Source organism: Myotis davidii, unplaced genomic scaffold (assembly GCF_000327345.1).
Source record: "Myotis davidii unplaced genomic scaffold, ASM32734v1 scaffold539, whole genome shotgun sequence".
Lineage (NCBI taxonomy): Eukaryota > Metazoa > Chordata > Mammalia > Chiroptera > Vespertilionidae > Myotis > Myotis davidii.
This window is the reverse complement of record NW_006290028.1, coordinates 160,921-174,603: the sequence shown is the minus strand read 5'-3', so window position 1 is coordinate 174,603 and position 13,683 is coordinate 160,921. Positions and strand designations below refer to the sequence as shown.

At 47.6% G+C, this 13,683-nt stretch overlaps 1 protein-coding gene across 2 annotated transcripts in view; it reads left to right on the top strand.

The window, feature by feature from the left end:
• Positions 1–301: 301 nt before the first annotated feature.
• The window catches only part of SAP30BP (SAP30 binding protein), a 32,973-nt gene continuing 19,591 nt past the window's right edge, over positions 302–13,683 (top strand). The window contains exons 1-4 of one of the 2 annotated variants that reach the window (XM_015563275.1): positions 302–338; positions 1,240–1,349; positions 3,501–3,548; positions 7,173–7,259. In XM_015563275.1, the coding sequence (XP_015418761.1) occupies positions 317–338; positions 1,240–1,349; positions 3,501–3,548; positions 7,173–7,259 (267 nt within the window). In that variant the 5' untranslated portion in view covers positions 302–316. The remainder of the gene's footprint in view (positions 339–1,239; positions 1,350–3,500; positions 3,549–7,172; positions 7,260–13,683) is intronic. The other variant, XM_015563276.1, reaches the window with a different exon arrangement.

The window sequence follows — 13,683 nt, the reverse complement described above, 5'->3', positions numbered from 1 at the left end:
GCGGCTGGTGAGGCCCGAGCGGGGAGGCGGGAGGGGGGAGGGGAGAAGCAGGTGTTCGCTCGGAACGCTGCTCAGTCCTGGCGGGAGGGAAAGCGGTGGGCATTGTGCGCCATACAGGTATCGGGCCCCCGAACCCCACAGCGCGATCCGAACACTCCGTGGTAAGAATGGGTCCTCTCCTCCCGCCGGTTCGATTATTCTGCTGAAACTGGTTGGAAATCTCCGTGCCGGGCATCCCGTTAGGCAGAGGGATGGACAAAGGGTGGAGACGGTCCAGGGCTGCTGAAACACTGTCTCTTCTCTCCGAGCGTGTTGGATGGGAGAGTGGCGAGTAAAACGTAGGTGGAGGGTTTCTTTTTACTTTTATAACGTTTAACTAGTAATGTGCCTTAGACGCATCTCGGAGCTTTTAAAACATTTATCTGGTCTTCGCCGCGCGATTCTGTAGATGTGGGGTAGGATCTGGGCTCGTGTGAGCTTTCCGCGGCCCCTCGTGATTCATTATTTCGTGAGCTGTTAAGTCCCCTCCGTGATTTTGGTGCCCTGTCTCAGGTTGGGGATCGCGATGCTGGGAAGTGGGCACAGATTTACTTGGGAGCATAGAGACAGTGAGTTACAATATAGCTGGGCCTTCGTGTCCTCATCCGGGAAGTGAGGGGGCTTGGACTAGATCAGCTACTCTCTGTTTTGTGTGGTCTTTGCCAGTGGCGGGGGGGGGGGTGTCTCTGGTGGTTTCCCAGTAATTTGTATTGTTTGGGGGGAGGAGGGTGTTTTTTGTTTTGTCTTGAATGTAGAAAAAGATTGTTTCTCAAGTGGGTACGATTGGGAACCCCTTGGCGTACCCCCTGTTCAAGGTCCTGTTCCTAGGGGAGGACACACAGAAAGGAGGATGACAGAGTCCTTGTCTTGTATGAGAAGATGAGTGCGGGAGCCTGTGTTCCAAGGTAGACGTCAATGGAGGCTCAGACAGCAGAATCTAGGGCCTGGGGTCATTTAACATGAGACTTAGGCTCCTTTTTGACCTTGAGATAGAATTCTAGTCGCTCAGTATCAGATATTTATATTACGATTCATCACAGTAGCAACATGACAGTTATGAAGTAGCAACGAAAATAATTTGAGGGTTGGGTCACAACATGAGGATCTGTATTTAAAGGGCCAGAAGGTTGAGAACCACTGCAAGGCTTTCTTGCATCTCCCCCATCTATTCATTTTTATTTGTTTTTTCCTCTGTTTAAGAGGAGAAAGGCGGATTGGTATCTGACGCGTATGGAGAGGACGATTTTTCTCGCCTCGGGGGTGATGAAGATGGCTATGAGGAAGAGGAGGAGGAGAACAGCAAACAATCGGTGAGTAACTCTGTTCCCAAATCCAGAGCCTCTCATAGCACCATCCACTTGTTAGAAACTTTCCCCACTGTTCCAGCAGCGTTCCATCTCACACCTAATTTCATCCCCTCTTCTTCCGCTCTGTTTGGTGTTAATTAAGGAAACTGGGTTGGATATTGGCAGTGCTGTTTGGAAATCAAATTTGTTTTCACCTGGACCATTTTGTATTTACCTTTGAATTTAATATTTGGGGGGAAAGATAGTGAATTATTTTATTTGACCCAGATACCAGTGGGTGTTTTATGTTCGTTTTCCCTGTTTAGATCGTTTATTCCATTTGCAACAGTATAGTTATTCTAATTGGTGTGTCATTTATATCTACAGTCAGCTCTGTATTATTTTTAATCTTGGTTGGGGCTCATTCAAATCTATCCATTTATTCAAAAGACTAGGAAGGAAAATTATTATTATTGTGTGTGTATGATTTACTTCTTAACTTCTTTCTTGACATTTTACTTGGCACTTTTTATTACAGTGCCCGGTTCCTGATCACCAGTCTTGCCTGAAATTTAGTAGGCGTGGTTCACAAAAGAGAACTTGTGTCTTAACGAGAAAGACTTTAGATACAATATCACATAAGCATCACGATCCAGAATTTAAAAGTTTGGGGGGAGAAACAAGGATTCAGATGATGCTTAGCACAAAAACATACTAAGTTGAATGTGGATATTTGACAACAGCTCTAATTGAAACATGCAGTGTACTTTTATCAGGTGTTTGAAGACTTTGCTACCTGTTGAGATTTAAATGCTACCATTAAAAATGCTTTCCAAATTAAGCAAAACTGTACTTTATATTTTATGCTCTTTCGGGAGGTATTTTCATGCCTTTAGCCCCACCATCAATGCTAATAATTCAGAATGGACTGAAACTGGTTAGAAAAGCTTTGCAAGTTAATGTTCTTTCCCTGACTTTTCTTACGTGCAAACATTCTGGCTGTTGTGTAAATCTGCATAGTGTGTTTTGAAGTGTTATTCCACATTTGCTTTGCTTAGGATTTTTATCATATTTAAGCTTTATTTCACATTTTAGTAAAATCCTCTCATCAGATCCCAATATAGACCTTCTAAAATGTGATTGTCTTTGGCTGCGCCACATCTCTGATATTTGGCCTGATTGGATTCATTTTAAGGAGATTGCATTTAAAACCTTTGGCTCGTTTTAAATGCCTTACAGGACAGTGAAATCTCAAACCCATCAGTATAGTTTATTCACGTCTCTCAGGTGATGATTATGTTAACATCTGGACTGCTATTTAATGTGGGGGTTAAAATGTAGCTCGATTGAAAACAGTTTCAAATGACACTTAAGTTTTTCCTGGTGGTAAGTTAACGGTTCCGTGCACTGGGGTGCTCTGGGCAGTGGCGTTATCTGCGGCCTTCGTTAGCATTCAGTGGAATGGTGGGCCTGCTTGTGTGAGGCCAGCGCATGCTTTGGAGAATGATGCTTTGTGTGGAGCAGGCCATTTGGATAAGGAACAAGGCTGGATAGAACAGTAAAGGCAGTTCTGGGGGAACTTGGCTGGAAACGGGGCACACTCACCTGGGACCCAGAAGAGGCTGGGCACTGCTCTTTAGTCATGCCTTTCCCGAGTCACTCACCCTGGGCATTTGACACCTGCCTTCCTAGTGTTCATGTTGGTGCAAATACTGCTGGGTTGAACTGCCCGGGTACAGGTGTGTGGGGGTCACGGCACTCTGGTGGTGAATGACGTCATGGTAGGTCTGAGTCAGATTATTTGTGTATATGAAAAGCAAGGAAACAGCTTGTGTTTCTGGTTTTAAGTGATGGCTGTTTCATTGGAAACAGCGTGCCTTCATCCTGTGGGACCTGGCCCTATTCTTTTCTGAAGCATCTTGTGGCCTTGCCTCCACTCTTCTGTTGGCGATTTTTCATCTCAGGCATTTTCATTCGTGTAGACAGTGGTCCTGCTGGAGTATCTACTGTGAGCCGCTGGTGTTCTTCCTCCTCCCGTTCTGGGTCATATGGTAGGGGAGGGGTCTTGGTGGGATGACCCAGGCTGAGTGAGTTTGCTGCAACCCCTAGTTGTGCATATGTGAACCCTCAGGCCCGCTCCTTTAAGCTTAATCCTCTAAATTCTTTGTCTTGTAGGAAGATGACGATTCAGAGACTGAAAAACCTGAGGCTGATGACCCAAAGGTACTTGGTGTTGGCTGTGGTGGGTGGCTGGATGCAAATAAGGCATTTTAACATTGTGGCTCAGTTCATATGTCTGGTCAAGGTCTGTCCCACTGACACACTGCAACCATGTGTAAATGTTCTGGGATGAAACAGTTTCATGGAGAAACCTGGAGGCCACTCTGGAAGGAGTAAGTCCCGGAGCAGCCTGGACCTCTGGCCTTGTAGGTAGTGCCAGATCTCCACTAGAGAGCCCGGAGGCCTGGCTGAGCGCACAGCCGCCCTGTGCTCCGTCCGGTGTGCTTTGTGGGTCACTGCTCCCGCAGGGGGTTAGATTTGGGAATGTTTCCAGAATCAGGAAGCATGAAGGGCCACCTTGTATACTCTGGGTTCTCTTCAGTTGTCTAGACGTGAAGAAGGGCCTGAGAGGGTGAGACAGAATGAGGCCTCTCCCTGCTGTTGGGGATGCTTTGTTTCCCAGGCTTGTGCCCTTCCACTCTAGGGTAAACCATACAGAATGGTCTCTCGAAACAACACAGTTTTTTCTTATAGTTCCATCCAAGTAGCAGCTGAGAGGAATCATCACACTCCTTGACTATCGTGATAAAGGTGAAGAACCCTGACTTGTGTCGAGTAGGTTTGCCCTATTGTGAGCTGAGCATCGGTGCAAGTGTTCCTGTCAGGGAAACATTCTTTAGGGACAAACTCCCCCCCAAAGAGAAAGGCTGATTCCATCACTCTGGGGCTGGGGAATAGGGACCAAATTTTGTGATTAAAAACTGCTTTAAACCAGCTGAGGCTGGCACAGTCCCCCTCCAAGAGCATGCCCATCCCTTTCTTTCCCCGTAGGCCTGCATCTCCTAAGCTCTGAGGTCCCCACGAGACTTGGAACCAGGGGAACAATGGGCAGTGTCACCTTGTCCCAGGCTAACCTGAATCTGTCTCCAAGGCCCCCTTTCCCCAGAGCAGCCCCGCCTGGGCTCTCCTGTTGCTGCTTCTATCCTAAGCCCCTCCTTGCTTCCCTGTCTCTGGCTTTAATAAATGAACTCTCAAATACAAAAAACAAAAGCCCAGCTGAGGCCTTTAAGGTGACTTAGTGGAATTTGGGAAAATTATACCCAATTAGGATCTAAAGTAGCATATTTGGAAATATAGCATCAGTTCCAAATTTGAACTGATTTGTGTGATTGGATAGGACTGTGTGGAGGCCCTGAGATCAACACATGAAAGGCTGGGGATGATGCAGAGAAGAAAACACTTTACCAAGAAGTGTTAGCATCAGCATGCAGGAGAAAAAATGCATCCTGGCGACAGCAGATGCAGGCTCCTGTCTGTGCTGGGGAGGAGCCCAGGCCTACTGGCAAGAGGGCAGGCTGTGGCCTGGAAGGAAGGTACAGCTCCCTTGGGCTGGCAGAATGAAAGTGACCAGTAGCATTAGTATTTGGCTTCTGTCTTAGTTTTGGGGGTGTGTGGGCCGTTGGGCTCCCCAATTGGGGCAGGAATTGTTTCTTTATGCACAGTCCCTGGCAGGAGTCTTCTGTGCCCAATTTCCTTAGTCCCGGCCCTGACTTCCTCTCCAGCCTGCCATCAGCTCTTCCCAAGGGGACCTCCACTCAAACCCCTCTCAACCCTTCCTCTGTTCTGGAACTTTTCTGGCACATTTAAGCTTTATTTCAATTGATATTTAACAATATTTTTGTATGCTAAACCTTTATTTCCAAACTAGAGGCCCAATGCACAAAATTCATGCAAGGGGCTTGGCCCTTGCAGCCCCAGCTTCGTCCGGAAGGTCGTCCAGCTGTCCACTCTAATGAGCATATTATGCTTTTATTATTATAGATGTTTCTGCCTTAAGTATGTGAAGTTTCCAACAATAGGATGTCATTTATTTTGCTAACAAATGGATTCATGTCACATTTGTCTTTTCCACTAGATGGCACTCCTTGCTACTTTGGCTTTTAAAGATCTGCTCTTGATTTTTTGCTGTAGCAGCTCTCAGAACATTTTGGCTCCTTTACACAATTAAAAATTAGGATCCCGTAGAGCTTTTCTTCATTTTGGCTTTGTTGACAATTTCTGAGCAGTTAAAACCGAGGAAAATGTTAAATATTTATTTTAAAATAGCAAACCTATTACATATTAACATAAATAATTCTTATGGAAAATTACTATTTCCGAAATTTAAAAAAAGTTAGTACAAAGAGAGGCATCGCTTTACCATTTTACAAGTTTCCTTGGTGTCTAAAATCTAGCTCAGTAGAAAGCTAGGTCTCCTAACTGCTGCATTCAGTCTGTTGCAGTATGTTTAGGTTGAGGTTTTGAAGAACTGTCTTCACACAGACAGGTCATTTGAAAGAGAAGTATTTTAATAGATACTCGGGTACTTGTGTATTTTCTCCTCTGATGCTTTATCAGAGATCAAGCAAGCAATGATTTTCTAAAGGTTAGTTGGTTGCCATGTGGAACGTGAAGCCTTAGCGATGAACTTTTGTGCTCTGCTGCGTTAAGACCACGGCCTCTCTTGCACTTGGAACGGCTCTTTTCCCCGGGCACAGTACCATCGGACACTAGCGATTTGGAAAGTGGTTCACTGAGTTACGCAGATCTCCTCGATGCTGACACGTTTGCTTCTGTAGTGGCCCCCAGAATCGTATTTGACAGGACATTACTGAGCTCAGCAGACAGGCTGGCTTGCTCACAGCGGGGAGTACACATTTCCCCAGATTCTAGGTTTGCTGGAGAGCTGGAATGTTGTTATTGCCAATAAATACTCTCAGTTTTCTTTGAAGTGACAGGCTTTGTTTTTGAGGAAATGTCGGCCAAACTCCCGCATCGGAGTGACCATAGCTTGTCAGTCATTCTTTCAGGTAAAATGGTGTTCTGTGAAGAAAGCCGCTAGGTCAGCTTGGAATCCAGATAACCACATGGGTGCTTTTTCCTCGATGTCCAAGTTTATGCACACCTCTCGCCATCATACAAAATGCTAACAAAAACTGTACTCAAGCGTCAAGGACATTCAGAAGTGAAATTGGCTTTTTTTTTTTTTTTTAACTGAGAGTATGACTCCTGCTAGAATTTGGTGCTGCTGCCTTGATTTGTTCTAAAGGGCCAACACGTTGACCCACCATTGCTCCTGTAAATGTCAACACGGTGAAACAGGTAAATGTCTTCATGTTATGAAAATAATTTTGACCTTGCAGACCTCCAGGGGTCCACAGATCAACTTTGAGAATCACTGTTCTTCACAAACAAAGGTCTTGGGTGGGTGACATTAAATAACGGTGACAACTCAGTCATTGCTCTGCATGTGTCCACAAAGCGGCTCTTATCCTTAGGGGCCTTGAGCTGCCGGGGGGCAGCAGGGCCCCCCCCCCCCCGAGAGGAAGAGGAAACTGCCCAGGTGGTGGGGAGAAGTTAAAGCCCTGGGGTTAGAGACCTGGTTTGAATTCCAGCTGTCCTTGGGGAAGTCCCCTCACCTCAGTGTTTCTCATCTGGAAAATGGGCATCATGATAAAACCTGCCTCGTTTGTCTTATGAGACTTAACTAAGTAAAATGTAAACAAATACTTAGCTCCATAGTGCCTGGCATGCCTGTGTTCAGTAGTGTTAGGTTCAACGACCAGTGCTCCTCTGCTCCCTCCCCAGGTGGTCACTCGTGTCGTTGAGGCGTTTTTTGGAATATTGAATTCCGCCTTTAAACTGGAGTACACTCAGAGGAGAGAAAGCTTCCAGGTGAGGGGACTAAAACCACATCATGTGAGGAGAAGTGAAGGAGCTGGGAGGGGGAGACGGGAAGAGCTGGTACTGCCTGCTGTTTGGAGGCCCGGTAAGGGGAGGGAGGCCTAGAATTACACGGCAGACGTTCGCTGTCATCTGACGGTGAGCTGGCTGTTAGCTCTGGCCAGAAGTGGGTCGAGCTGCTTCTGGAGGTAGTGAGCTCCCTGTTCCTGGACCTCTTTCAGACAGGGTTGAAGAAACCACTTGTCCACTGTGTCCTAAAAGAAATGTGTGGGCTGGGGTTGGACGACACCCCCGGAGGATTTCCTGGGGAAAGACTTGGGCTTTGTGGACGAGCAAAGTTGAGTGTTCCCTAACTTCATCCCACTCTGGTGTTTGGGGTTACCAATGAGTGCAAAGTGCCATATTTGGGGGTTTGAGTAAGAAATGACAACTCCAGACCACCCCTGGGGAGCCTTTGGTCCTGATCCATCGGCCTGGGGTGTCGGATGCTGGGGTGGCTCTGGGCTTCCTGAGTTGGCCGTGGACTAGAGAAATGGAGGCTGGAGGAGGTGGCCGAGTGTTCCGCGGAAGCAGAATGCTTGGGCACCTCGGGCTGTCATGTGTCTTCCCTCACTTTAATGTTCTGGTCTTACCTCTTCAGTAAGCAGCCGACTCGGATGTTCTGATTACTGAACAGCAGGTGGCGCTGCTGTCCCAGGAAAAGTCAGACAAGACAAGGAAGCCTGGTCCAGCTCCTCACTTCAGGGGCAGGGTGCCTGCTGGCTTAAGTGTTTCCTGCATCTGTTTGCCCTTGGCACACCAGCTTCCCTTTTCACACTCCTTTGTCCGGGCTTTACCTCGGTTGCCCTGGAACATTTTCCCTTGTTTATTTTTCTCCCCTGCGCACAATTCCTGTGGATGAAGGTATTTCCACTCACTCCCTGCCCCTGACACACCCTTCCTTTGAAAACAAACCGGGCATCAATGGCCTGGCTCAGGAGAGCTGGGGCGGCCTGTCCAGCTACCTGGGAGGCCGGCCTCGCTGTGTGGGGCAGGTTCGCGGCTCCCCGCGGTGCTGTGTCCGGGCTGCGACCCAGGGAAAGAATCTCCTGGCCCAAGGAGCTAACATCTGTCAAAACAAAACTGTCTCGGGTCAAGGAGGTGGCACATGGTGGGAGAACAATTGTTCCAGCATTTTCTAAAAGGCGTGTAAATCCCAGTTAAAAGAAAACATTTAAGAAGTTCTTTGAGCCCAAAAGTCATACAGAAATGTAGAGTTCAGAACTTGGAGCCAGTCTCGTGAACTTGGGGTCGGAAGGCCTGGGTCAAGTGTGGGTGTGGCCCCCCTGCAGCTGTGAAGCTAGGGCTCTGGTCCCCCTTGGCCAGGTGACCATGACAGCAGCACGGAAAGGTGTGTGTGAACGTGCTTTGGACAGTCTGGCCTCAGGTATCTGCTTTGGGTTTGAGACAATGGGGCCACGCGTTATCAGATTTAGGAAACTAGTAAAACTCAGTTGTTAGCATTGCTTAGCCTTTCGACCAAAGTGAACCTAATCTCCCACCCTCATCCTGCGGGTCAGAAGTTGCCACACTTCTCGGTTCCCGGCACCCTTGGGGATTTTGCACAGAATTCCTAGGCCAAAAAACCCCTAACAATTCTGTTCCGGTAATTGGCTCCAACAGTCGGCATTACTGTCCACGCAACTCAGGAGCCGCTTGAAAAAAATAATACACACACTTGTGCAGAATCTGACAGATGCTGAGTATGCTCTGTTTCCCTTGACATTGTTAAATGTCACTGCACTTTTGTGAGTTTGCTGCGGCACCCTGGGGTGCCTTGGTGGGCAGTTTGGGAACTGTATTGGTAGTTTGTTTTAGATTTCTGTAGTGGCGGAGCTTGTAGAGTTTGTACCCTGCCCTGCAGGCCTGGCCAGCCAGGGGATGGGCCTCTGCCTCAGCAGCCGTACATACCTGAGTTTCTCCTAAGGTCCTGTGTGTCGGTTACCATGTTATTAGTGGACTCGGAGTCTAGATGAAGGATTTGCATTGGGCAGAACTGACCCAGCATTATTGCTGGTCTTTTAAAGTATCAGAACCAAAGATCTGGAACCTGAAAACTGCCCGAGGAGCTTGTCTCCCAGGAGTTTGCTGTTGATGTACTGATTTTCAGAAGAGCTTTCAGGAGCCTGCCAGCAGTTGCGACATGTCAGGTGAAATCTTACCTCTTGTTGACGGTGTCAGGAAAGAGGCTGCCGACACGTGCCAGCTTCTGCGGGGTCACTGAGCAGTGTGGGCTGCGTGCGCTTTTGCTGAATTGCAGGACCCCGAAAGCAGAAAGGGAGACGCTGAGGCTTTGAACACCAGCTCAGGGTTCTGTTCAGCCAGAGGGACGCTTTGGGGGGCACGTGGCATGGACGCCGAGTCCCTTTCCAGCCTTTGGAAATGGCTGTGTGCCTCTGCGTGGGGGGCCCTCAGTCATGGGCTGTTTTACTGAGAGCTGTTGTCCGGGATGTGACAGCAAAGGTCTGTCCGAACTCACACTTGGACTTTTCCTCAGGGGCTTTGACTTGGGAGGGTTATATGGCCCTTTTCCTGGTCGTTATCCTCTCGGGTTTGGTTTGGTTTTTTAAGTACCTTTGGCGGAAGAATAGTCCTCTCCTCTGTCGGGGAAGGTCCTCTTCGCCCGAGCGTGCAGCTTCGGGAGGCGCACAGGGAGCGGTGAGGGAGGGAGGGGACCCCCGCCTAGCCAGCCAGAGCAGCCGAGTCAACCCCAGCGATCGGCGGGGTGACAGATGTCCCAGTCGATCACCCTCACCTCCCAGGTTGTTTTTATATCGCGCATATTTTATTGTCAAATGATTCTTACAGCGAGATTGACTGTTTTACAAAAGAAAGAAATCTCCTAATTCCACATTCTAGCAGTGCAGCCATGTGTTCTCTCATCCTTCTGATGCCCGTATAGCAAGTGTATATTTTCTAACCAGTGTTGTTTCCATTTGTATTTTAAACCTCTTCAGTGTGGCTACAGTCTGGGTAATTGTAACATAATGACAAGAATGAACAATTGAAAACTAAACACTTAAGAGTTGTGTGATATGTGAGGTATATCTCAATAAAACTGCCAAGAAAAAATTACTTTAATTTTTTAAACACTTCCATAGGGGGAAGTATTTAAAAGATTAAGTTGCAATCTACCAATTTTTGTTCTAATACTGTTACCAATCATTAGCAACACAGTCCCCCACATCCACTTCTTTCCTCCTGTTTTCAGCCAGCTTGGATACAGTCCAGAATTACACACTAGAGTAGCAAGCTGTGAGCACGCTGTGGTGACTGTTACTGACCAGAATGCTGTGCGGCCAGTGTCTTTCCAATGAGATTCTCAGACAGGAAGCGTGCCCTGCTCTTGACATGGGTCAGAAGAAATAACTCCTTTAAAACTTGAGTTCTCATTGGAAGTCCCCATGATGGTTCTCCCGGTGAGGGAGAAGGGCTTAGAAGTTAGGGTTGGGCAGCATTTTTTCTGTACACCCCCAGGAAGTCTCGAAGCTTAGGACAAGGGTGACTGTTTATACGAATAAGTCTTGTGGGCCAGCCCTTCCATTCAGGTCAACTCAGACGTTACTCATTGGGGCATCATTGAATCTTGAGCTGTTTCGCCTGGTCCTTAGAGTGAAAAGGTAATAAATTTGGTCCTGGCCTGTGTGGCTCAGTTGGTAGTGCGTCATCCTGTGCACTGAAGGGTTGACGGTTCACCTCCTGGTCAGGGCAGATGCCTGGATTGTGGGCTGGTCCCCAGGAGGGGGTATGCAGGAGACAGCTGATTGAGGTTTCCCTCTAACATCAATGTTTCTCTCTCTTCCTTTCCCTTCCTGTCTCTCTAAAAATCAATTTAAAAATTTGTTTTTTAAAAAGGTAATAAATTTGACTGACTTCCCCTTAAGTTGAGGGTGGAACCCCTGCTTTGCTCTGTGGCCGGCTGTGGCATCTTCCTGAGACCTTTTCACACGCAAACTCATTTTTTTGTTGATTTTTGTCTTTGTTAAATGGCATTTAAATATATAAAATAAATATAAAAAAATATAAGACTTTGTTTTACTGTAGTTGCAAATATCAAAAAATTTCTATATGTGACAGGGCACCAGAGTTAAGTTAGGGTTTTTCAAAATGCTGACACGCCGAGCTCAAAAGGTTCGCCATCACGGCACTAAGGGCTTCGTAGAAACTGTTATTCTTTGCAGCCTCCTGGCCCAGCGGGAGGAGGTGAGAAGTCGGAAGGTGGTATCCCCGGGCTTGGGAGTCCGACAGACACGGGTCTGGATTTTGGCGAGGTCCTTGACTGCTTCGTGGCACTTTGCTTCGGTTTCTTACTCATCTGTAAAATGGACATAATGATATCTGCCTCCTGGAGTTTCAGTGCTGGTTATTAAAAACTTGCAGGGTGACTCACCCAGGCCCGGAAAGGGAAATGGCCCTGGACCTTGCTGGATTGGGAGCCATCCGATCTGAACTTCTCGCTGGAAGTTGCCAGGTGGCCTTTGAACTTTAGAGGCTATTGCCAAGCCTGCTTAGCCTTTGGCATTTCCTTTCTCTCACCCAAGCGAATGGCCTTCTTTAGACTCACCTGTAACAAGGCCAGGGTTGCCCTTGCATAAGTGGGTGCCATGACACTTCCGTGCTGGGAGAACATACCCACCCAGGCTGGGCTCTGCCGGGGTGTCTGGGTGGTGACCTGAGCTGAGCAGCCCACAGGACAGAGCCAGTGGGGCCGCTGTGGGAATCATTCTTTTGTTGTTCAGGCTGAAGAAATCCAGGCGAGGTCCTTTGTCTTGCCATCTCCCAAAGAAGCCTGGCGACATCTTAAGCTGAGCACTGCTGGCAGACGCCTCGTCATTGCTGGACGCTGTCACGTGCAGAGGGGACGAATGGCCATTATTCTCCCTCTGACCCCCCTTGGCTCCCTCGCAGCCAGCAGGGCCTTCTTGACCGCACTTGCTCCAGGTCAGCTGGAGCTCAGATTCCCAAAAGCCCCACCCGCTTCTGCATGGGCTGGTCCTGCAGCCAGAGGAGCCGCTGCCCGCCCCGTCTGCCCGCCCCCTCGCCCTGCAAGCCCCAGCACAGGTCCTTCCCCGCGGGCCCAGATGCCACAGATGACTAACCGAGGTGTGGCTGCCCCTCCTTCCCCAGTTGGGATTTATCTTTTTGGAATGATGTGATGCGGAAAGCAAGCTGTCTGTCCTTAGGGAATCTTGCTCTTCCCTCGTTGTTCTGTGTTTTTCATTTTTTTGTTTTGTTTTGGTATAGTTTTACTTTTATTTATTTTTACTTTTTTATAGATGTCATTAATTTATAGGTACTTTTTATGATTGCTACTCAGATGAGATCATGATTTAAAAAGGAACAAAGCAGAATATTATTTGATTCCCAAGTTATTAGGTGGGCAGCCCCCTCTCAGAAATGGAGTTATTACTTGAAAATGGTAAGTGGATTGGTTGTCTGAAACTTGGAATATATTTTCTAATATAAACAACACCCTTTAAAAAAAGATTAGATGCCCTGGCCAGTGTGGCTCAGTTGGTTGAGTGTCATTCCATGCCCCCGAAGGCCACCGGTTCATTTCTCAGGCAGGTCACATGCCCAGGTTGTGGGTTCAGTCCCCAGTCAGGGTCCGTACGGGAGGCAGCCAGTGTTTCTGTCTTACATTGATGCGTCCGTCTCTCTCTCTCTCTCTCTCCTGGCCTGTGTGGCTCAGTTGGTAGTGCGTCATCCTGTGCACTGAAGGGTTGACGGTTCACCTCCTGGTCAGGGCAGATGCCTGGATTGTGGGCTGGTCCCCAGGAGGGGGTATGCAGGAGACAGCTGATTGAGGTTTCCCTCTAACATCAATGTTTCTCTCTCTTCCTTTCCCTTCCTGTCTCTCTAAAAATCAATTTAAAAATTTGTTTTTTAAAAAGGTAATAAATTTGACTGACTTCCCCTTAAGTTGAGGGTGGAACCCCTGCTTTGCTCTGTGGCCGGCTGTGGCATCTTCCTGAAGACCTTTTCCCTCCTCAGTCTGTGATGTTGGCTTCCCCAGCGGTTGAACTAAGGCAGTGATGGCGAACCTATGACAACGTGTGTCAAAGGTGACATGTGAACTCATTTTTTTGGTTGATTGTCTTTGTTAAATGGCATTTAAATATATAAAATAAATATAAAAAAATATAAGACTTTGTTTTACTGTAGTTGCAAATATCAAAAAATATCTATATGTGACAGGGCACCAGAGTTATAAGTTAGCGTTTTTTAAAATGCTGACACGCCGAGCTCTACAGGTTCGCCATCACTGTCCTAGATGATTTTCAGATCAACTGGGTGAGGGGTAAAGGCCAGTGTTTTTCAATGGAAGAAGTAGGGATGCAGTTATTTGCTCAAGACTGTGAAAGAATTAAACTCT